This window comes from Fistularia commersonii, chromosome 2, assembly GCF_037954325.1.
Source record: "Fistularia commersonii isolate RoL2024-O1a breed Wild chromosome 2, RoL_Fcom_v1.0, whole genome shotgun sequence".
Lineage (NCBI taxonomy): Eukaryota > Metazoa > Chordata > Actinopteri > Syngnathiformes > Fistulariidae > Fistularia > Fistularia commersonii.
This window is the reverse complement of record NC_141285.1, coordinates 23,058,259-23,082,550: the sequence shown is the minus strand read 5'-3', so window position 1 is coordinate 23,082,550 and position 24,292 is coordinate 23,058,259. Positions and strand designations below refer to the sequence as shown.

The 24,292-nt window shown below is 41.5% G+C and overlaps 3 protein-coding genes across 5 annotated transcripts; 1 reads left to right on the top strand and 2 right to left on the bottom strand.

Moving 5' to 3' along the window:
* Nucleotides 1-179: 179 nt before the first annotated feature.
* ddx43 (DEAD (Asp-Glu-Ala-Asp) box polypeptide 43) lies at nt 180-9,570 on the top strand. Its single transcript, XM_086162982.1, has 16 exons — nt 180-477; nt 757-812; nt 914-1,025; nt 3,315-3,467; nt 3,616-3,697; nt 4,163-4,322; nt 5,945-6,063; nt 6,610-6,720; nt 6,799-6,940; nt 7,104-7,204; nt 7,546-7,633; nt 7,841-7,968; nt 8,110-8,219; nt 8,306-8,444; nt 9,264-9,351; nt 9,427-9,570. Exons 1-16 carry the CDS (start codon nt 180-182, stop codon nt 9,568-9,570), a joined length of 2,031 nt encoding a protein of 676 aa, XP_086019108.1.
* Nucleotides 9,571-10,284: 714 nt separating this feature from the next.
* cgasa (cyclic GMP-AMP synthase a) lies at nt 10,285-14,095 on the bottom strand. Of its 2 annotated transcripts, XM_086173732.1 has the most exons (5): nt 13,466-14,095; nt 13,185-13,398; nt 11,765-12,022; nt 11,502-11,601; nt 10,285-11,334 (listed from the first exon to the last, which is right to left on the bottom strand). In XM_086173732.1, exons 1-5 carry the CDS (start codon nt 14,078-14,080, stop codon nt 10,992-10,994), a joined length of 1,530 nt encoding a protein of 509 aa, XP_086029858.1. In that variant the 5' UTR covers nt 14,081-14,095; the 3' UTR covers nt 10,285-10,991. The 2 variants fall into 2 exon arrangements, with proteins under 2 accessions (XP_086029858.1, XP_086029866.1); XM_086173740.1 differs by having other exon boundaries at nt 13,185-13,590.
* Nucleotides 14,096-16,306: 2,211 nt separating this feature from the next.
* Nucleotides 16,307-24,037, bottom strand: eef1a1a (eukaryotic translation elongation factor 1 alpha 1a). Of its 2 annotated transcripts, none has more exons than XM_086173772.1 (8): nt 23,881-24,037; nt 21,982-22,165; nt 21,709-21,888; nt 19,904-20,200; nt 18,468-18,618; nt 17,651-17,907; nt 17,173-17,407; nt 16,307-17,097 (listed from the first exon to the last, which is right to left on the bottom strand). In XM_086173772.1, exons 2-8 carry the CDS (start codon nt 22,123-22,125, stop codon nt 16,973-16,975), a joined length of 1,389 nt encoding a protein of 462 aa, XP_086029898.1. In that variant the 5' UTR covers nt 22,126-22,165; nt 23,881-24,037; the 3' UTR covers nt 16,307-16,972. The 2 variants fall into 2 exon arrangements, with proteins under 2 accessions (XP_086029898.1, XP_086029905.1); XM_086173779.1 differs by having other exon boundaries at nt 21,982-22,196; nt 23,881-24,015.
* Nucleotides 24,038-24,292: the final 255 nt, after the last annotated feature.

Below are 24,292 nucleotides of genomic sequence, written 5' to 3'. Positions count from 1 at the left end.
TTATTTAACAATAAATAAAGAACGCAAGTTAATATTAAAATAAAGTAAAAAATACTTATAATATTCACATTTTACTCTACAACCGAGATGTACGAGCTCAGAGCGGAGCACGTAAACATCACACGGCTAATGACTCACAGCTCGCTATGCCGGTCGAGTGATTTGGGTCCAAGTTTACGATGTCCGACTGGGAATCCGAGTACGACGAGAATGGTGTTGCCATCCCTTCGCCTGACACTAAACCGCCACCGTTAGCATGTAAAAGGCCAGACGACGGCCGTCGAAGCGAAAATATCACATATAACAACACCAGATTTAGAACTGGAGGGGGTAACCGAGGGGTATACGATGGGGGTCCGGAACGGGGAGGCCGCTGTCGTCCCGGCCGAGGTTTCGGTGCGCCTAACGCGGATAAGTCTAAATGTATCCCGTCGGTGACGGTCGCTGTGGAATGTGGCTTGGTCGGGAGAATAATAGGTAGGTTTTGTTGGACGTTATTTTTATTGATATGCTCTTCACAGTTAGCTAATAATTGTGTCAAAGCGTATAACTTTGGTTTACGCTAGCTAACATCACCTAGCTAATGTTACGCTAATCGACCGGAAGTGCCGTAGGTTAGCTTACTTCACCTGAACTTGGCTCTCGAAATGTTCCCACTGTGTCTGTTTCTGTTTGAAATGTGTAAACAAATATTGGGCACTCATACACGGTGAACAAAATGGAAACAAAAGCGTTCGGCATCGCTTCTAACCCAAGGTCGCGGAGGAGCCAAGATTCGTGATCTCGAAGAAACGTCCGGTGCAAGCATCAAGGTAATCTAATCGTATTTTTGATATGTGAGTGCCCGCACATTCAGGACAGTGAAGTGTTGAATTTAATTTATTTATCATGTAATGTGCTGCTTCTTGTGCAGATAAATAACAGGGACTATGACAGTGAAGTGGTGATCTTTGGGTCCACCGTTGCCCAGCAGAAGGCCAAGGAGATGATTGAGGACTTGGTGGCGGAAAGCCGCTCTGGGTTCGGTACGACCTTCTCGTCTTCAGGATCCACAAGGGTCACTGTAACTTAATATACATCCCTCGGTGTCCTAGTGAAGATTCTGTTGTTCCCTCTGTTGGATTCAACTGTGCATTTCACCAGCCTTCATCCTAAGCTCCAGATCCCTTAAACATACATTTATCAGAGGGTGTCACCACAGTCAATCTCCTGCATCCATCTAATCTTTTTCTCTCACACCAACTAACTTCATGTTCTCTTTCACTTCATCCATACATCTCCTGTCTAGTCCTCCTGCTCCCCTCTGTTTACACCATCTCAATCTGACCTAGTCTCCAGAACATCTTACATGTGCTGTACCTCTGCTAGACTCATTCTTAATCCTTCCCGTGCTCCTCACTCCCAAAAAATGAACCTCTTCATCTCTCCTACCTCCAGCTCTTCCTCCTGTCTTCTCCACAGTGACTCCAACTAACATTAAATGTTAGCAAAGTTTTATTCAATTTGTGATTCATCGCAGGAGCTGCACTTGATACAAGATAAATGTCCCGTCAGCACCGCCAGTTAATTTGGATATCAGTGCTTTACAATAAATGTAGGTATTAGAATAGTTATTTTTAAAAAAAAGGAAGTCATAGTAGCGCTTGTTTTAATTTGGTGTTCCTATAGTTCAACTATGCAACAGGTCATTTTGAGATTTGCAAGGATGATGTATTGCAGGGATCTCAAACTGAAAATACACAGTGGGCCAAAATTCAAATTTTGGACAAAGTTGCAGACCAAGATTGATATTTATTGAAAAAAAAATCTACCTCCAGAGATAACAATGAACCTTTTCATATGGACGCAAACAAGTTTTACTTAAGAAATGAATATGTAGCAAGCAAAGCTTAATATTATCCATTAGATAACTTAATATTGCACACGTGCAAAATCCTCTATTCTGCCTTTCTCTTTGCCATTTCTCTGGGGAGTGTCACGGTGTCCGTATTAGCATAAGGTCAACTACTGTCAACAGAGGAGAGGGCGTTTATGGGTCCTGTTGTGATTTTCGTGTCAAAACACCAGTAGAGCATTCTGGGGTTTGTAGTATTAGTGGTACCTGCGGTGTAGGCTCTGATACCCATAGGCCAGCTCGAATAGTCATTTGATATGGCTTTGCAGGCCAAATAGAATTACACAAATTTGGCACCTACGATGTATTGCTTAAGAAATTGGACTTACACAATCAATATTTAATCATATCTAAAAAAAAGAAAAAAAAAATTACAAAAAGAGACAGAATTTTAATGACCTCTAATTTGCAAAACAAGGATCAGATTGCCTCTAAAATCTTAAAGGAAATCAGTTGCATTTCCCTGTAGATTTGATGGAGCACCATCTCTGGAAAAATGTGTTTGAGACAGATTTATTTCCATGGTGGCATTTATATGGATTTTTATAAATTTATTTTCTGTTACCCACAAAACATTTCGCAAGCCACCCAACTCTCTGCCGCATAAATAGTATCATTTCCCTATGGGGATCAATAAAGTTTCTTATCTTATTTGTCCATACATTGTTATATGTACACTTCTGCGCAACATTATATCCTTAACATAAAAGAAAAGAAAAAAAGTAAGAAATATGGATCAACTTGCAACAAAGAATGACTTTATTAACAAAACAGTGCTCACTGGTTTACTGAAGTAGCTTTCACAAAGCTGGGTGATTGTTGGCAATATTCGATATGTTTTCGCTGAACAAACTCAAGCAGCTTATCTGCGTAATAGGGGTGTAACGTCTTTAAGTGACACCCTAGATAATTTGACTTCTTGCTGTCTGCTTCCAACATTTTTGTACACAGTAAACACACCGGTCTTTCCTCTTCTCCCACTAGTAAAAGTGCAGCCGAGCGTTACAAATGCTTTGTCATATTTTCTTGTCTTTGCGTTTGGGTGACTTTTGTTTGTCTCATTATCTCAGGCTCTCACCGCCTTTCTTATCATCCCTGTTAAAATATTCCATGTTGTCTCTTGAGGGTTTGTTCATTGCACTTCATATCCCCTGTTCTGTGCTGTGTGTGTCCATGCGAGGTGCAAAAAAACCCTACAGCATAGAGCTAATACCACACCATAAGCATGTTCCCTGGGGTCACAGGTTTCCCCACCTGGCAATAGTGAAGATAAGAAGAAATATAATAGCCCACCATGGTTTACTGCTAAAATCCTCTCTTGAACGCCACTAGATTTTAGCAAAGGACCTGCAAACGCAGATAGCAAAAGTCATTTTCTGTTTGTCCCAGCACAGTTAAAGATCCACTTATCTTCTTCCAGGTTCTGCTGGGGTTGGAGGCATGAGAGGAACCTTCGGGTCTGTCGGGTCCTCTTCACAACCGCAGGCTGCAGGTGCGGCCCCGGGCCCTCCACCCATCGACTGGACCGCTATTCGGGAAAACAAGGACGCATATGAAGCACTGAAATGGAAGGGTGAGCGCTCGTATTTCATGGACGAGCAAATATGGCAATCAGTAATTTCAAAAATACTTTACCTCGAGTGAAATAAAAAACAAACAAACCTGCCATTGCTAGAAAAACCCTCCTGTGACTTTTTAATCCATAATTGATATGTTTTTAGATCTCCCACCCATGAAGAAGACCTTCTACACTGAGGCAAAGAGTGTGTCCATGCTCACGGCAGAACAAGTCAGCGAATGGAGGTAAAAGTCTCCACCTCTGTGCATCCTCAGCAAATGAGATTCCAACGGATGTCCCCTGTTTATTTATTTAAGACAAATCCTCTTACGTCATAAAGACATTAAACAAACAACCTGAATTGACATTATCTCTTCAGTCAGTCTTTCCAAAGTCATAAAAGTAAAACTGTAAAATCTATGAAACAGTGGACCCAGCACTTGTTTGCTTTTTGCAGTGCACTTGACGATACACCAAATGAAGTCATCTCTTACCTCCTCTGGTGCCCATTTAGATGATTTAGGGTACCTCATTTCATGCCCTTTTCTTCAATTTAGTGGATCATAAACTTGCTGTTGTGTTTAAGTTTCAGTGACTTGAACAGAATGTCCTAAATCTCCTTTATAGCCCAAGCAGGAGTAGCTCTGTATGGCCCAAACAACTGTGCCTTTTTAACTAATTCATTCTTTTCCTGTTGCATTTCTCCACAGGAAAGAGCATAACAATATCTTTGTAGATGACCTAAGGGAGGCTGTGGAGAAGCGTCCCTTTCCTAAACCCTGCCGGACCTTTCTGGAAGCCTTTGAGCCTTATCCAGAGATCATGGAGAGCATTGACCAGGTTGGCTTTGTTAAACCGACCCCTATCCAGGTAAGGAACTGCTAAGTGGTTGGTCTAATCATTTTAAAGCAGTACAACTGATCATGTTCTCAATGGAAAAACAAAACCAATTTTTAACTTATTTCAACGTCACCTACTTCATATTGAAGTGAGACTCAAGCACATAACCTGCCGTATGTGGATGTATTTTGATTGAAGGTTAGTGTCCGTTAACCATGTGATGGGTGGAAATGTATTTCTTCCAAAAAAAAAAATCATAGAATTTATTGTTAAAAAGGCAGGAAAGGTATATATTCTTTTAATCTGGCTAAGTTTTTGAACTGAATGATAAGGCCACTGTATAGTGAGACTCCATGTAAAAAAAAAACAGTTGGACATCTTTGACTCAGCTGTTTCCTTTTTAATCTTAAATAAAAGTCATTGCCTGGAAATGTCAGACCACGGGAATTCCACGAGTTGGTGTTGTAATTTTTTCGCAAGTTTTCCTTGACTGGCCGGGTCTAAACTCGATTCAAGTGATGAATTCAAGAGACGAGAGCCCAACTTTTATACTCATGTGCTGTCTTGACAAATATTGTGTGATTAGACATTTTGAAGTAGGTGTTGACAAACATGTCGTCATTCCTCCCTCCACCACTGTTCACTTCCGTCGTTGTGGCTCTTTGAGTGTTAAAGGTTACTGACCCCTGGAAAAGACTGATGCACTGCACATCATATCACTCTTAAGATAGGGACACTATCCGCAAAAAGATTTATATGGCCGGTTTCATATGTAGATGTATCCTAGTGTGTTTAATACTAGAGAAAAGGCATGGTACCCCCTCCCCCTTCCTGTCAGAGGAAGTCAAGCTTTTCTTGCTCCTACTTGGTTTAACTTTCATTTCACAGAAAGCTGTGATCAGTTCAGTGCTAAAATGAAACTAGATTCCCTCACCGGCTGGTTCCCATCTGCCAAAGCTTTCTGTTTTGTAATATCCACATACATTATATGGCCAAAAGTAATCATTCACCTGCCTTGACTTGCATATGAACTTAAGTGACATCCCATTCCTAATCCATATTGTTCAATATGATGTTGGTGCATCCTTTGCAGCTATAACAGCTTCAACTCTTCTGGGAAAGCTGTCCACAAGGTTCAGGAATGTGTTAATGGGAATTTTTGAAATTTTGCAGTCTGCATGCCTAGGTGCTTCCTGTGGCCATGGAAGCAATTGAACACCTGATTCTGATTATTTGCATGGGTGACCAAATACTTCCGGCCATATAGTGTGTGTAATCTTCAGTGGATAACCGGTTAAACCGGTATGTGTATATTTATTCATACTTGTGAAGTCGCTGTCAGGCTGTGAAATTGTAATGAAATTTTCAAATGAGTGGAATGAAAATGGAGTGGTTTGTCTTGATATGACTCAAACAAATGACATGCTAACTTAGGATAAAATACTTTCAAATGTATTTAAAACCACTGTGAAACATGAAGGATATGGATATCAAAATTTCAACTCTTTCCACTGAAAAAAATCTTAGTCAAGCCAGGAGTTGAGTAGTTTGATATCGGTGACCTTAATACATTTTTTTTACATCATACCCTCAGAGAGTTTCCTGTGGTTTGTGATTTCCTGCTTGTTTTTGCATAACGGGCCCTCTGTCAGTCCCAGGCATGGCCTGTGCTGCTGAGTGGGGAGGACCTGATCGCCATTGCTCAGACAGGCACCGGGAAGACGTTGGGCTACCTCCTGCCAGGGTTCATCCACATGGATGGGCAGCCGGTGTGAGTGCAGCACAACTGTCTGGCCATAAGTTGTGTTCATTGTTTTCAAGCCGGCAAAGATGTCAACTACCTCACTCGCCATTCAAGCTCAGCAGTTTAAGGCAAAGCAAGAATATTTCAGCAACTGGTTTTGAGGGGGGGGCGGTGTCTTTAAATAACATTTTTATTTTTCACAAAGTGAACATTAAGAGGAGGAAGAAGCTGGGGGTAGCAGTGAACCTGACCTTAATGAATGAGCTACTGGAACGAGTTTTATTCTTTTTTTTTTTTTTTTTCTTCTCCTCCCTTTACTCACGGCAGATGACTTACGTCGGGATTTACTGAAGGCAAATGACACCTCTGCACATTTGATAAAGATGATAAAATGATTGAACCGCCCATCAACATCTGCAAAGACATTTTTAATCTCCATGTGATGTTTAGATAACCGCTAGCTACAAGACATCTTTATGAGAAAAAAAAACTCGTAGATGATGCATAATTAATGTCTATCTAATTTATTATGTTTTTATTTTTTGCAATGGATAATTGCTGTCTCCGTTTTAGACCGAGGGCTCAGCAGGGCGGGCCAGGCATGTTGGTTCTCACACCTACAAGAGAACTGGCCCTACAAGTTGAAGCAGAGTGTAAAAAGTATCGCTACAAAGACTACAAAAGGTACGGCTCTTTATTTTCTCATGAGTCACCAAAGGACGCCTGGCTGACAAGGATATTTTCACTTCTGCTTTCTCTCAGTATCTGTATCTATGGCGGAGGGGATCGGAGGGGCCAGATCCATCTGGTGGAGGGTGGGGTGGACATAGTGATCGCCACACCAGGAAGATTAAATGACCTACAGATGAATGATCTCATCAATCTTCGCTCCATCACCTACTTGGTTTGCCCTCCCCCACACACACACACACACACACACATAATTCTCTGTACATTTCCAGTGTATACAATGTAAACAAAAGTACACTAAGCTCACAAACTGAATTCTGCACATTTGATTTTGTTATTTGTCTGCGTCCCCCTCCCCTCTGATAACGGGGGGGAAGGTTCTGGATGAGGCAGATCGAATGCTAGATATGGGTTTTGAGCCTCAGATTATGAAGATTCTCCTGGACATCCGCCCAGACCGGCAAACTGTCATGACCAGGTAGATTGAAGTCAAGACTGTTTATATAGAGCAACAGCTAATTTCCCCCGAGATTGAAGAATCCCTTCCATCATGCTGTAAATGAATGTTTCTATGTGTCACTTCATAACTCAAAGACTGATCCACATATTCCCAAGCAATGAAGGACATGATGGAACTTGTTGAAGCAAATTCAAACCCAATGCATTACGCTTTAAGCTCTTTGCAGCAATTATGCAGATGTTTTCCTGTGGAATTTTATGGAGTCTGATTGTTTGAACCCATTGAATTTTTACTTCCATTTGTTTGTCTGTTTATTTATTTACTTTACCCCAACCACTCGTGTAAATGAAATGCTTCAGTGCCACCTGGCCCACTGGTGTGAGACGGTTGGCCAAGAACTACCTGAAGAATCCCATGATGATTCATGTTGGAACTCTGGACTTGGCAGTAAGTGGGAATGAGCTGAACGAATCCTGAAAGGATCCTGTGACATTCTTCATATTTTATTATGATGCTAAAATCTGTTTGAAACAAAGGCTTGAGTGATAAGATTCTGACAGATGTAGAGTTGAAGTTCCCCAGGGTTTAGACTTTAAGATCCTGTGAACTTCCTCTCTGAACACTCAAATGTTTTTTCCTTCCTGTGTTGTGCAGGCAGTTAACACGGTGCATCAGACAGTGCTAATTGTCCAGGAACAGGAAAAGAAGTGCTACATGTATGACTTTATTAGGAACATGCTGCCTCAGGACAAGGTCATCATATTTGTCAGCAAGAAGCTTACGTAAGTGGCAACGGAAACTCTTGATTGTGGTTGATGAAACAATTGCTTTGTCAGTCCAGTTATCTCAGACTTGTGGGCATACCATAAATGCTACTTTGATTTTATGCAAAGTATTTTGTTCGTATTTGTGTGTGATTCGAGGGCGGATGACTTGTCCAGCGACATGTGTCTCCAAGGGCTGGCTGTGCAGAGTCTCCATGGGAACCGTGAGCAGTGTGATCGGGAGGAAGCTCTCAAAGACTTCAAAGAGGGCGAGTAGCAGAAACAATGTCATCGGAAAGCAAATTCTATTCACCCCTCACGGCAAGTCTACGTGCACTGTCTTTTTTTTTTCCAGGACGTGTTCGTATCCTGGTGGCTACAGACTTGGCGTCTCGAGGATTGGACGTCCATGACATTACGCACGTGTTCAATTTTGATTTCCCAAGAAACATAGAAGAGTATGTCCATCGTGTGGGCCGCACTGGCCGAGCTGGGTAAACAACGTTTTGCAGTGATCCATGTCAAAGAATGTGTAAAAACACAGGAAGACGTCATCAGAACATTTGTTACCAAAACAACTCCACCATCCCCCAACCAGGGCTTAGGATATTCAGATCCACATTGTGCACATAATCAAAAACAGTGGTTGTGATTGACACAATCTATTGCCCCTGACTGCAGCTGGAACAATCTGTTTGTCCCAAATATTAATATAAGCTGTCCATACTATCTAAACTTCACAGAAACATTTTTTTTTATCTTTCAGCTAAATACGGACCGGTAACATGCACAAATATGTACTGGAAATGTTTTTGTCTAAACAGTGCCTGTAATATGGCTGATGAAAACGATTAATAATAATACAAGGAAAAGTCCATGCATCCATTATCTCTCCCTGCTTTGTCCTACTCCAGCTAATGGCTGTCTTCTTCCTCCTGCGCACTAAAACCATTAGTCATTTTCTTCTTCGGTGTCGGAATTGAACGGCCTCGGTATTTCATGGTCATTTCATTGGTCCAATGTGACGAGGCTAAATATTTTGGCGGCATGAAGCTCATTAGCCCCAAAATATCCATCCATCCATCCATCCATCCATCCATCCATCCATCCATCCATCCATCCATCCATCCATCATTGTTTAAGCCGCAGTATTCAAAGCTTGTGAAAAAAATAGCATTCAGCTAATAGTCAGGAAATTACGGTAAATGCGTTCTGTTTTCTATTGCACATGAAGTCTTGACTGCTATCTGGCTAATTGTGAGTGTTTGTTTTTTTTTTTTTTTTTGTTTTTTTTAAATTTTGTCATGATCCAGACGCTCCGGTGCCGCTGTTACCTTGGTGACTAGAGAAGACTGGAGGATGGCACCTGAGCTGATTCCCATCCTGGAGAGGGGAGGACAGGTAATGAGCATGAAACATTCGTTGCTCAATTATTGATGTGGAGAAGGAAAACGTGTGAGTGTAAATGTATTACAGGAGGTTCCTGAGGAGCTGGTGCTCATGGCAGAAAGATATGAGAAGCACAAGAAGGAAAAGGAGATGTCCGGCCCTTGGGGAGGACAGGGACGGTGGGGAAGGGGTGGTGGGAGGCGATGCGATGGAGGGAGAGGAGGCTGGTGAGCAGTCAAAATATGGTAATTATGATCCATTATGTTGATGTTGTGTGTGGACTGACATTGTTCTTTAGTAACCAGACACGGTCTCATCCATTTCTATTGTTTTTCAATATGGATCAACAAGGATATTGTTTTAGTTTGATATTGGCTTGAATTTTCATTTAAACTTTGGGTTTGTTCAGTCTTTCGCTGCTTAAATTGTATTGAAAGTGCACAATACAGACAGATTTCCACTCAAGCAGTCGTACTGTTTATTATTGTTTTGGATGTTTCTTGCAATCTTTTGATTTTTGCAGGACTTCATCTGGGTTAGGGTTTCAAGAAGGCAAAATAATATTTGTTACTTTGCTTATGAAGTGATATTGTACTCTGCTTTGCTGGCTAGATAATATCTATTCTGGTCTGGAACCCTAAGCTTGTCATAACTGGATTCTTCTATACTACAGTGCATTTAGAAATAATTTGTGAATCTCAAATAATTAATTCATAAAAATGAAATCAATTTTAAAATAAAATTGATTTCAATTATTGATATGGCCCACTCATTTTTGCAGAATTGTTGTCATTCACTCACCGTGGAGAGTTTTTCCCAGGATGAACCCCTCCGTGCGCTTCATTTTGTTATGTTTTGTTTCCAACTGCCGAAACCAAGTGCACTTTAGCTCGAGGTCAGATGGCCAGACGTTCTCCTCTAGGATGTTTTGGCAGCCAGCAGAATTGAGGGTTCAGTCATCCGGGTCCTGAAGCAGCAAAACCACCACCACTATTTCACTGCGAAATATGCTGTGTTACTTATACGCCACACGCACACACCTGCATGACACAGGGTCATGTAGGTTTGGATCCCCCCAACCCCCTTCATAATAAAACTCCTCATTTGGGGAATAAAAAATGCAATTTTGTGTTTACTTGTGTTATCTTTGTGTAATATTTAGACGTGTTTGATGAGCTGAAACATTGATGTGTGACCAAAAAAACAAAAAACAAAACATGAAAATAAAAAAAAATAAAAAAAAGTGAAATCCGGAAGGAAGCAAACACGTGATATCGCGTAACCGGTTTAGTGAAAAAGGGAAGAGGGTTAACTGGCTTTCTGATTGCAGGCCCGGTTTATTTTTCAGTATATTACCACACATGTAAACCCAGAATGACCATTGTAACCTTTACTTGTCATTTTTTTTTCTCACAATTTTGAAAGTTTCCAATAGATCTAATTTCAGTCAAACCACAACCACTTGAAAAATAAAATTTGTACATAAAATTTAAACAGTGTTTCGAGGAATCGCCGGAAAATGTGACTTGGTTACATTTAAAAAAAAATCACAAAGTAATGCAATTACTTTGTATTTGTCTAATTTTGCTAAAAATGTTCAAGGGTTCCTAAAAACATGCAGAAAGTTTTAATTAATTTAATTTAATTGATTTTTAATTAATTTTTAATTTAAAAATAGGATATCCATTTTCTCGTTCAAACCTGATACTGCTGGCTATTTCTCTACGATGTTTGTCGGGCACCTGAGCTAGCAGGTTCTGCCCTGGGATGAAAAAATTGGGCAGCTCTCCTCTTTCCAAATGGCCTTCAAAAGTCTCGAGGAGCCTCTGAAAACACTGGCTCAGATCCGAAGCCCTCCAGTCGCTGTCCTGAGTTTTAGAGCAGCAGGCATGGAGGAGGGTGGTCTTAGCGTGGTACGAGCAGATCTTCTTAATTTTGGGGTGTTTCTCTTTCAGCAGGTTGAGGAGGTACTTGAGGAGCTTCAGGCAGTCCTTCCTGTGTACGGAGAAAGAAACGCACCAACTGGGTGAATTCCCTTGACGAATGCTGTGGTAGGTTTTTCTTTTATTTTTGTTCACTGACTCAAATCCTTGTAAATAGGAAAATGCATCACACCTTTGTCAGTGTTTACATCTTAATTGTGGATTTTACACAAATCTAACCTGCAGCAGCGTTCCCCGTCACTCTCACAGCATGTTTTCTGCGACCCATGGTTGCATAGAATTGCTTTTTCAACATGAGAGAATGATATCCGCCAAACATCTCCATGTCACCAAAAGACACACACAAAAAAAAAGACAATTTTTGGTTAAGGAATATGTGATAAAAGCAGCATCCTGCTTGTTGGAATTTGTTAGTGTGTCATTTCTGTGAATTTACAATATGATTTGGTTGCACTGGGGTCATGTGAGGTCAGCGACATTACCTTTATTCAGGACGCCATCAATTTCAGTGTCCTTTTTTCCTTCAAATTTTGGGACCAGGTAATATCCCGACCACCTGTAATCCCTTCTCACTTTAGATCCAAGCCACCTTTCTATAGTCATGCCCGTCATTGTGAAATCCGGCCAACTGGATTTATTAAATAGACAGAGAACAACGTCAAGCGAGATGACGTGGGAATCTATCTTTGTCTCCAGGGTAACCGCCGGGCAGCCTGGTTTCTTCCTCTTCAGGCTCCATTCTGAAACAACAAACGAAAATCATTTTCAGAGTTGAATCTGATGGAGCGGCGAGCGCCCGGACTCGAGCGGTGGAAGGTCTGGCCTTGGGCTTACTTACGCGGGGGTTTCTGAGAATGGTGACGGCGATGATGATGCGTAAAAAAAAAAAATCAGACAGTTCAAATAATTTCACTGCTGATTCTCAGTTTGTGATTTTCTGGAGAACATGCCAGAAACAAGGTATCTAGCAGTGAGGAGCGGCGAGGTTCATGGCTGGTGAGGCACCGATTTATAAACATGAACCCCACAGAACGGCTTATTCACCATTTCGGGTTATGTTTAAACTATATCTTCCCCTGCCATGGGACAGGAGAACTGTTTGCCGCTTTGTGATCCCTTAGCACGAGAAACTAGTAACGGAAATATAGTTGTTGCCAAAAATTGTAGGTCATATAGCAAAAGTACCATCTACGTCGATGCTCAACGGTCCGCGGCCTCAAATCCACCCATTTTGAATAAAAAAAAATGTAAAACTGGATAAGTTAAATGAAAAATTCCTTCATCCAGCAAATCACTGATTGATATAACCATTTCATTCTTTTTTTCATTTTACATTTTTTTTTGTTTCTAAGATTGGCAAGCGAGGCACGGCCTCCCCTGACTGCACGTCACTCGTATATAGTATTTATGTACTAAATACATAATCTCTACATTCAAACTACATTTATTTATACATTTCAGGTTTTATGTTGTTAAATATCCTTCGTCCTTTCACCTCAGTGTCAGGAGATTGTATCTGCGTGCACTTTATACTTCATAAATTAATGTTTATTGTGCACTTTACTGTTAATGTGCACATTATTATGACTATTTGTTACTATTTTTTTTATTATTTATTTATTTTTGTTAATTTCAATTTTTTTAAATGTATTCACATTTGGACGTAGAGATGAAAAGCTGAATTTTTGTGAATAATAATTCACATACCCACAACCGCACAGGATATAGAACATTTAGCAGTCACACAGCCCAGCCTGAATTTTCAATAAATAAAGGCCATATTCGATCTATATAATACATGGGTTTTACTCCGAAATGAGTGACAAAAAATATTTTTCATGATGTTCTAGTTTTTGCGATGCACCTGTAAATTCAAAACAATAATTTTCTCACAGATAATACCTTTTAATGACCCGATGCATATCTTTATATCATTCCTGAATGCGTCCAGCATCTTGCTGGCGGACAAAACTTCATTTTCTTGAAAATGTTTAAGTTTGTTGTTGCCCCGTTTTAATCCAACGCTGTAAAATGCTCCTTGTGTTCCAAACGCCGTGACATTGACTCGGTCGACCGGCATCGGCATCATGATGTCAAATTCATCTGGGTTGGAAATCTGCAAAATAAGAAATCTTTTGAGTGCTGCGACCTTGACGTTCCTTCCTCAGGCTATCTCAGCTTACCTTGAGTTTTTCGTAGTAACTTCCAGTTCGAAGTGGTTCTTGTAGATCCTTAAAGTACTCGGATTTGTTTTTCAAATACTTCACTATTTTTGTTATTATGTCATTGACAACTTGTGATGCACTGCTGATTTCCCTGGCCTTTATTTTCACATCGTCCAGAACCTTCTTTAGGATTTTGTGGTCTTCATTTCCCTTTCCTGGTTCTTGAGCCTTCTCAGGATTTTGGCGCTGTCTTTGCGGCTTCACTTCAGGTATTGTTGAAACATCGATTGCAGCCTGAATTTCAACATTTTTTATCTTTTTATCATGTTTTCGACCTATTTCAACAGCCGGCTTGGTCACTGTTTTCTCAGGTGGTTTTTTGTCTCCAACAGCATTAGCTTTTTTACCCGGTGCAGAAGCTCCTGTAGCGTATCCAGGTGTCTTCTCCTTCTTGTCTGCCGTCTTTGCAGTTATGGAATCTGTTTTTGTGGTTGTTTCCAAATTTTTCGCGGCAGCGCAGAGCTTGTCTTCTGCCTTTTCCCTTTGAGGTGCAGCTGCATTTCTGCCTTTGGCTTTCGCAGGCTTTCCTGCCGTTTCAGCTGCCGATTTCCGTGGTCTCCCTCTGCCAGTCATGTTTGAGAAATGTAAGGGGAGTCGGCTTAAATAGTCTAGTTTAAACCCCTCCCCTCCACACGCTCTACTCATGAGCTATCATGGGCGTTACTAACTCAGATGAGTTGCAAGCTGCCTCGGAATGGAGCAGGGGCCGTTTAGAGAGATTAAAAAAAAACGTGGTAAGTGGTCTGTCGCTCTCCCAGGCAAATAGTAGCCTTTTACTGTTCTCCCAGGAGAATAGTAGACGCAGGGCCACTGAGAGCAGAATAGGAGGCAGGGTATTCAGAAACCAAGCTCTTCTTCTCTGGTACCATCTTCCAAATCTTGATCCAGGGGTCCGACACCTCCCATGTTGAAGAATATGCTTAAACCTTGTTTTATTATTTTATTGTCCCTCTCTGCATTTAAGCCATCATGAAGGAACCATGATCTAGGCGGTGCCAGGGGGTCTTGCTCAACAACACTTTGACACACTAGTAGATATCAGGAATGTTTGGTTCCCAGGCAGATCGCTCAACCGTAGGATGCCATACCGCCCACGGTATTTTTTAAGAATGCTTGGTAGTGATGTTTGCCTTCTGTTTTGGTATTGGCTTTGGCCCCAGGTTATGCAGCAAGGAGATATCCGATGAGTCAGCCCTCGTTCGTCCCGCTCCGCCAATCCTGCCTTCACGCGTGTCCCGTCAACGACGGACGATATTGACCCTCAAGTTTCATCCACTGTAGCGTCTCTTCAGGCGTCCAGCGTTGATTATTTAGGTTATTAATAGAAATAAATTCTTTCTCTTAATTCTGACCAGCGGAGACAGAAGGCCGCCCACATTGAGCTGGGATCAGTCGAGGTCTCTTCCCGGAAAAAGGCAGTGTTTTCTCGAACTCCTGTCAGACCTGCTCTACATGTCATCAAACAGCTGCTGTGATTTGGCATATTTGGAAAAACTTGCTCTTTTCCCTGTGTATCAGTAACAATCCCTTATCTAGCTGACAAAGTTGTCGTGCTGTCTTCTGTCAATGTGAATTAAATTACGTTTCTCCAAAATGATCACTTTAATTCCACATTTGTTCAACGGCTTTAGGAAAAAAAAATTAAAGCAACGAACGCCGTATCTAAGGAGTTTGGACCGTTCTCACTGATCAGATCTCTGGATCTACTCTTCCTAATTTGGCCTTTTTTCAGGTATTTATATATTTACATTCTATTTCTCTCATTTGTATTTACTTTTACTTCACAGAGGTGACAGAATGCAATTGCACGGTTTTTGGTAAAGCTAAATGAAAGCAAATAGCAAACTATGGTCAGCATCAGGAAACGACCAATAGCGTTAGCAGACAATGATCCATGTTTGGATATGCAGTTAAAAAAAATCCACGATACAATATAGCATGAATATCAGAAAAATATACTGATCCATTGCTCAGCCATAAAGATTATTTAGAAGCGTTTTTATCCGTGTCAAATCTTAACATGGTGGCAACTGGACTGTTTATTTTCTCAAAAGACGTTGAAGCCATTTTAGAGGGTTTCTCAGTTCTAGCAGGTGGTCAAAGATAGATGGAGTTCCTTCTGTTAATTTGTGTCATTGGAAAGCAGTTGTGTTGAAAGTGGTTGTTGCGTTAATGTGTGTAATTAGCGATTTGATTAGCTCACCTGTGTTGGGATTTAAACAGAGCATGGTACCGTTGTTCACCTGATTTGAGGCACAACTTGGGCCAACTAACAGTTTTTTTTTTTTACCTGCAGTCCCAAGGTTAAACTTACGACACCCGAATCATACACCAACTCCGATGAGTTACCCGATTTACTGTTTTTGTTTCGCCGTGACAGAAGTATTAACATGACGACGCACAATTCAACCTTTTAACCCCATTCAACCCAATTTCCGCCCAACGACACACACATTAGCATCATGAATCCCATTCAACTTAGGCCAGTGTCCAATCCCCTACCCTTAAAGATATATCCTAGAAACTCCCCAGTCTGTCAGAAATGAAGAACCCTCTCTTTATGTCTTTTTAAGAAATCAAACAAAGTCCAGTTGCCATGATTCGACGTGATGACAGGTCCTGACCTGATTGACTGAGAACTAATCTTACACTGTAAAACAACACCTACACCTTGTGGACAACCTTTCTAACTGCTGGGATGCAATTACGACGGATGGACAGCGGGGGGCCACAACCGACTTTGGAGGGTTTGTTTTCCACCCGTAGAAAGGGACTGAGAAGATCCACAGATCACGCACCTAGACTGAAACATGTTTAATGTTGCAAAGAGGCTTGAGCCATCTAGAACAGTAAGGTGCAATAGCTTATGACAATTTAAACGTCTCCAGTACAAGTGCAAAGTAAGCAAAATGCCAATCAAAGTGCTTTAAGAACCAGGTGGCCTCCATGGGGCCACGGAGAGAAAACGAATTGGAGAATTCGTTTGAAACCTTTTTTTTCTTTTTTAAAGCTTAAAACACAACAAATCACTAAGTTCTACTTACCTACGATTCAGAAGAACATAGTTATGACTTCTTGTCCGACGCTCCTACAGAATAGCATGTAGTTGCAAACAAACACTAAAAGCAAGACAACATATACAATATTAAGATACCAGAACCTGCACTCGAGAGCTAATGTGATAAATTCCCATAACTGTCATTGTTGAATATCACAGTTGGGCATGAATCGACTCAACAGTGCACGCTTGAAACTATCTGTGTTGTTACGTTGTATGTAATGGTCAGTAGGAGCAACGACTCCAAGACTATAGATCTAATTTTCTTTCCTTCGAATGGATTTGCGATGCATTGTGATGATTAACCAGTCTTTGATTATTAAGTTGAAGCAGCCAGTTGTCGGATGGAGTTGGATGACTGACGTCCTGCCCTGGGAGACCCGGTGGTCGGCAGAGTAGCACAACATTCATTTGGCCCTCTGGGCCTTCTGGGCAGACTTGGTGATTTTCCCAGTGGTGGAGGCTTTCTTCTCCACCCCCTTGATCACGCCGACGGCCACTGTCTGGCGCATGTCGCGCACGGCAAAACGACCTGAAAGCACGGATTTATATTTTTAGCGTTTGCCATTTTTAGCGCCTTTCTCTCGTTTCAATCAGTGGGACCTACCCAGGGGCGGGTACTCGGAGAAGCTCTCCACACACATGGGCTTGCCGGGGATCATGTCCACAATGGCAGCGTCGCCAGACTTCAGGGTTTTTGGATTGTCCTCCAGCTTCTTGCCGGAGCGACGGTCAATCTTCTCCTTGAGCTCGGCAAACTTGCAGGCGATGTGAGCGGTGTGGCAGTCGAGCACGGGAGCGTAGCCGGCACTGATCTGACCGGGGTGGTTCAGGATGATCACCTGTAAATGATCCAAATGAAAATGTTCAAATACATACGACATTTGAAGTGATCACAGAAAAAGGGGCTTTCAACTAAAACGGTCTTCTGCGTGACTTCGGCATAAATCAACGTCAGCCATAGGCGGGATAAAAATAAGATTAGAAAAAAAAAAAAAAAAACAGCCTTGATGCTTGATTCTGAGAATAGATCAGGGTTTCACGTGTGACATCACGCTGATAATATCTATGAATAAATCCCCCACCTGAGCGGTGAAGTTGGCGGCCTCCTGAGGCGGGTCGTTCTTGCTGTCCCCGGCCACGTTTCCACGGCGAATGTCCTTGACGGACACGTTTTTAACGTTGAAGCCCACGTTGTCACCGGGCAGGGCCTCTGACAGAGCCTCATGGTGCATCTCCACAGATTTGACCTCGGTGGTCACGTTGACGGGGGCAAAGGTCACCACCATGCCAGGCTTCAGGATGCCCGTCTCGACACGGCCTACGGGCACCGTTCCAATGCCTGAGGAGAACATCCAACCAACATCAATGTGAAAATGTCCTTCTCACCAGAAAAGTACTTTATTACTGGTCGTATCAAAGCCTTCAGTAAGTGATGTCATTCACGTCACTGAAAGAGAAGTGTTCAAAAAAACCTGTTTGCGAGTGGCGGATGCACGATAAAAAAGACAAAATAAAAGATTGGTATCAATAATGAATAACTCTTGAAAATAGTTTCACACAGCAGGCCAGACAAAACAAGTGTTAATTTTAGTTCTGACCAAAGATGTTACTTATTTTAGCTAGGTTAAGTCAGACTTTACTATCCTTGTTGTTCCTTTAAGTTCAAGCTCTGCTTGTGGTTTGACGTAAACTAAATCTGCAAATTTGCATTTTCCATTTGGGTTTTCTCAGTGGGGGTTGAAGACATTTCAGCAAAATAATCTCAATAGACGACTTTTCCAAAAACCAATGGGAGAGTTTATACCTCAAATTATTTGATGGATATTTGTGAATGTATAATATGCGGGGAGATACAGGCCCCTTTTCCCCGATCAGTGCCCCACTCGGGGTTCTACATGCCTCCAATCTTGTAGACGTCCTGCAATGGGAGACGGAGAGGCTTGTCTGTGGGACGAGTTGGAGGTTGGATGGCGTCGAGAGCCTCCAGCAGGGTCGTTCCTGACGCGTTCCCGTCCTTCCTGTTGATCTTCCACCCCTTAAACCAGGTCATCTACCAGAGTCAAAACACCAGATTAAGTAAAGGCACCCGATTGAACATTTTGATTATATAGGTCCATAAAAAATTTTAAAACTACATTTATATTTATAGGTAACGTAATTTCCGGATTATTGGGCGCACCTGAATATAAGCCGCACCGGCTAAAAATAAACAAATATATGTGTGCATGTATAGTCCACACTTGTCAATTAACTGCAGGTGTCCATGTTGGAGCACGTGATATTTAGACATTTTTTTTTGCATCCACAAATATGTACTGGAAATGCTTTTTTTCTGAACAGTGCCTTTAACACGGTTGATGAAAAAGATAATAAATAACACAAGGAAAAGTCCATCCACCCATCCATTTTCTATCCCCGCTTTGTCCTACTCCAGCCGATCTCTACCTTGGTCTTTGTCCTGCACACTAACACCATTAAAGTTGTCTTTTTCAGTGATGGAATTTCACTGTAATTTTATCAGTCCAATGTGATGACGCTACAGCATAAAGCTTGTTAGCCCCCCCCCCCAAAAAAAAACTAAATTTGCAGCATCATCTAAGCCGCAGTGTGAAAAAGGTAGTGGCTTATAGTCTGGAAATTACAATATATTCATAATACTTTCATCACCTACGTAACCATAAACACGTTTTACAAATATTGGTTAGTTAAAAGGTTATGAGCATGCTGTACCAGTTCACTGCTTTCTAGTACAAGAGCAGTGATTACAAACAGGAAAAAAACAAACTTTGTCTGGTATTTATACATCCCTAAATAAGCATCTTCCAGCCTTCTCTTCTGTATTAGAGAATGGTGTCATACATATTTCAGAAGAAACCAAATCGAGTAAAAAATCAATTAGATTTATCATTAAAAAGTATTCAAATACAATATCACAAATGCAGAAAATGACTTGTTATGTGCTGTTTTCTGGACTTAACACATACAGGACTGTCAGAAAATTAGAATATTGAGATAAAGTTCTTTATCTTCTGTAGTGCAATTAAAAAATCAAAAATTACTTTTTCATGATATTCTAATATTTTGAGATAGGATTTTTGAGTTTTCTTAAGATGTAAGCTATAATCAGCAATATTGAAATTAAAAAAAAAAGACTTGCAATATTTCAGTTGATTTGTAATGAATCCAGAATGTATGACATTTTTGTTTTTTGAATTGCATTACAGGGGATAAAGAACTTTATCACAATAATCTTAATTTTCTGAGACAGTCCTGGACATATTAAATAACTTCTTTTAAAAACCACCCTCAGAACCACGAGAGCATTGTCTGCTTACATTTGGACTGGCCTCCAGCATGTTGTCTCCGTTCCAGCCTGAAATGGGCACGAAGGCGACCGTGTCCGGGTTGTAGCCGATCTTCTTGATGTAGGTGCTCACTTCCTTCACGATCTCCTCGTAGCGTTTCTGGCTGTAGTTGGGTTCGGTGGAGTCCATCTTGTTGATGCCCACGATGAGCTGCTTCACCCCCAGGGTGTAGGCCAGCAGGGCATGTTCACGAGTCTGTCCGTTCTTGGAAATGCCGGCCTCGAACTCTCCCACGCCCGCCGCCACGATCAGAACGGCACAATCAGCCTGACGAAGCGGCGGATAACCACGACAAAATGAATGGAGGCAAAAAATGTCAACACTCAGTAGAACAGGCGTTTTGAGGTCATGTTCAATACTTTGAAATTGCATGCATATTAGAAAAATCAGAAACTTGATAAAAGGAAACACTATCTTAAGAGAACTGGCAAACAGAAGGTACCGGTAATTTCTGTTATCTTATCAGCGCTTCTGTGTAGCATTTATTTTTCATTTTAATTCATCTGGTTACATTTTTATTTAGTTTTTTCAAAGACTTCAGTAAACGGGAGAAATTACCCAAAAAATTGCAAGAACATGTCCATTACTTAAAGACAGGAAAAGTATGACTTGAATTTTTTTTTTTTTTTTTAGAATTTACCTATTAAATTAAATTAATTGTAGGAAATCAGGATTAACATGAATGAGTGAGAAAATACTAGTTGCTGATCAAGAAAATGCGTACATTTATTATTAAATTATTATGAATTATTATTAAAGCTTAAGACAAACGGGATCAAATCAACTGAAAGTAAGAACTTTGGTAGCTACTCAAATCACTAAATATGTGAAACATGATTCAAAAAAAACAAGTGACAAAAACATCGATAATAAATACCTAAAAAAATAAATGAGAAATTGCATAGAAGTGAGCTACAATTGAAATAACATTGCTATAAATAATCCCCTCTCAGAATCATAGACAAATCACTTTTTTTAGACGTAATTTCATTAATTGTCTAAAATATAGATGAAAATAACTGAAATTTTAGTTATAAGAGTAGACTAACAAGTGTGACAGAATTATAGCAAGGTGGGAGAAATGACCCCAAATAACATCCATTTACTGGGAAAACTTAATCCAAAAATAAAATTTTCAAAATCTGACATTTTAGACAAAGCCTCTGAAACCAAATAAAGATATATAGTAAATACTAGCTAAGATGGTATCAACTATGAGCAAACATTCTCAGTCTAGCCCTTGGGTGGGCAACTATTTTGACTGGCGGGTTCTGTTTCTTTTTTAATTATTATATTATACCAACTAGGTATCATGTAAATTGAACAAAATGAAAATTGCAATTTAAATATTTACATTTTATGGCATTTTATTTTATCTCTAAAATCATTAATGATCATATAAATGTACCGACATTGTTTGGGATTTAATCATCCATACAAAATTAATCAAAAGGAAATAATAAGGAATTTCTAAAGTCAAAAGTGACTGAAAATACTTATTAAAATATTCATGGAAAATAGTTTGGCGGGTTTGATACAAAAGCAAAACTGTCCGGATGTGGCCCCCGGGCTATAAAATGCCCAGGTCTGGTCTAGCTGCATAATGGTGCAGGGGTTAGCATTCCCACCTTGATGCAAGAAGGTTCAATTTCCCTGAACCATGCATTTATTTTTGTTTTGATTGGAAAAAAAAAAAAAAAAAGCCCAGATAATTATAATCATTTTCCTCTATATGCGATCGCATGGTCCAGGGTGAAGCTCGCCCGGTTACCCACCTGGGACGTCCCGGTGATCATGTTCTTGATGAAGTCCCTGTGACCCGGGGCGTCGATGATGGTCACGTAGTACTTGCTGGTTTCGAACTTCCACAATGAAATGTCGATGGTGATGCCGCGCTCCCGCTCGGCCTTCAGCTTGTCCAGAACCCAGGCGTACTTGAAGGACCCCTTCCCCATCTGAGAAGATAGCCACAGAGACCATGAGTTGGCGGAGATGATCGGTTTGCGTTGTCACACTCCTACCGAGCAGCAAGAAAACCCACGGCTCACCTCTGCGGCTTCCTTCTCAAACTTCTCGATGGTCCTCTTGTCGATGCCGCCGCACTTGTAGATGAGGTGGCCGGTGGTGGTGGACTTTCCGGAGTCCACGTGGCCGATCACCACGATGTTGATGTGGAGCTTCTCCTTCCCCATGACGACTGAGGTTAGCAGAAGTCAGGAGAGCGGCGTGGAGCTGGTGAAGGCGGGCAAACGGTCAGTTAGTCCTGTGGGGAGGATTTGTGTGAGCGACAAAACAATGGCAACCAGACTGAGGTGGGACTCGGATCCTGGAGTTCGCTCGTTTCTTCTGGAGAGCGAACAAGATACACAATGATTTTAACAGTCTTCTCCAGAGGCTGCAACTCCTGATCATCTCCATTTAACTTCCCGGCCTCTTTCACTCTTTGTCCCACCCAGATCTTCAACAACTCTCATCTGTCCGTGTCCAAACCATCTCCAGAACATCTAAGATATGCTGATCCATCCTCTTCACCTCCAAATCTTCATCTCTGCCTCCTGTCTCCTCCTAAACCTAATATTTCTATTTGGAAATGACCACCAAAATGAGTGAAAATTGAAATAAAATGAGTAACAATTTACCATAAAATGAGCAAGAAATTATCCAAAAAAAGGGAAGGCAAATGTCTGCACAAAAGCTAAGAATTTATTTATTTTTTTACAAAAATCAATAAAAATGTGGATTAAGTTACAACCACCCCCCATACATTGTGCATTTTATATTTTAATAGTAATTTGCATGACATTTAAATTACTGTGACATTTCCTCAAATCTTGTGTTATAATTGTGTTATAATTAAAAAGGAGGAAAATTCATGGGTTCATGACATAAAATAAGAAAAAAGAGTTTTTATACATTTTTAAGAAAGTCGATGAGAGAAAATTAAAAAGACGTTAGCAACAAAAAATAGCTAACAATTATCATGCGCAATTAGGGGAAAATGATAAGGAGACACTGAATTGTGACGATAATAATTATAACAACAACAATGAAGTTTTCCAGCTCTAAAAATAAAATTAAATAATCGAAAATAAAATTTAAATAAAGAGTCGCAGCACCGACACCGGGCCGGATCCACCATTTTGTCAGGTCCCGTTCCTCCTGCCGGCGAAGCAGCCATTATTCGGCGGACACTGCGGCGCACGGAGCCCTTACCTCCGCGTCAAACACCCCGATCTGGTCATCCTTAAATTTAATCTGTTCATTTTCTAAAACACCACGAACATTTTTTTCCCAGCATGTAACGGAAAAGACATCATTGTTATTGTTGTTGTTGGCCCTACCTGCGGCAACCCCCCCCTCCTCCCATAACGGCTCTAACCTGTGCAGGTGCCTCCCCGGCGGCAGGACACACCGCATCCACGGGCGTTCTTCGACCACCTCCGCCTGTTTTTTAATTTATTATTATAATTTTTTTCTTTTTTTTGGAACGTCGCAACACCTGCCGCAATGCGCTTTTACGCGCGCAGGGCGACGGAAATGCGGCTAACGCGTTAAAAGTATGTGTAGATGTATATTTGTGTACATAAAGTTGTGTTTATTAGGGTAAAGAAGCACAGAAAGAGCGAGAATGGAGCGGCCGGACCCGACGTCCGCGGGGTTCGATAAAGATGTCACTCCTCCGCCATGTTCCGTCGTCAACCGCCCGGTTACCGTCGCCCGGTTCGGTTCTCCCTCTTTTCCTTCCCCGCCAGCATCACAACAATATTCCCCGGAGGAGGGAGGAGCGGGAGCGGCGGGCGGAGAAGGTGGGTGAGCGAAAATAATAATAAAAACAAACCCCTCCATAAATTAAAAAGAAAAACGCTGATTCATCCCGATGCTAATGTTTAGCATTGCAAATTAACCGAACACCTATAGCATGTATGCTAGCGTGGATGTTGCCGTACCTGGGCGACGGTGTCCGGCTCGGCTGTAGCGGCGGAGAGGCTGGAGACAGACGCGGATCCAGTTGTACGGCGCAGGACCGGAGGGTGGCGGGGGTGGAGGCGGTGGTAGTGGAGGCGGTGGTGGGGTTGTTGCGTAATTGCGCGCTCCCGTTGTGTGCAGCATCACAAGTAGGGACGGGGTGGGGAGGGAGTAGGTTACCGAGGAGACGGCACCCCACGGGCAGGCATCCGTTATCGGACAGGCTCCGGGCTGCAGTTGAAAAACGTGTCGCGTCCGATAATTGAATCAGTGTAGCGAAGCTGGTGCGGCGTCAAGTTTATGCCGGTCCGGTGATGACGTTGTTCTTCAAATTGTTAGATTTTTGTTTATTTCGTTATTTTTTTGGCGTGTCAAATCGCGCAGAGGACACAT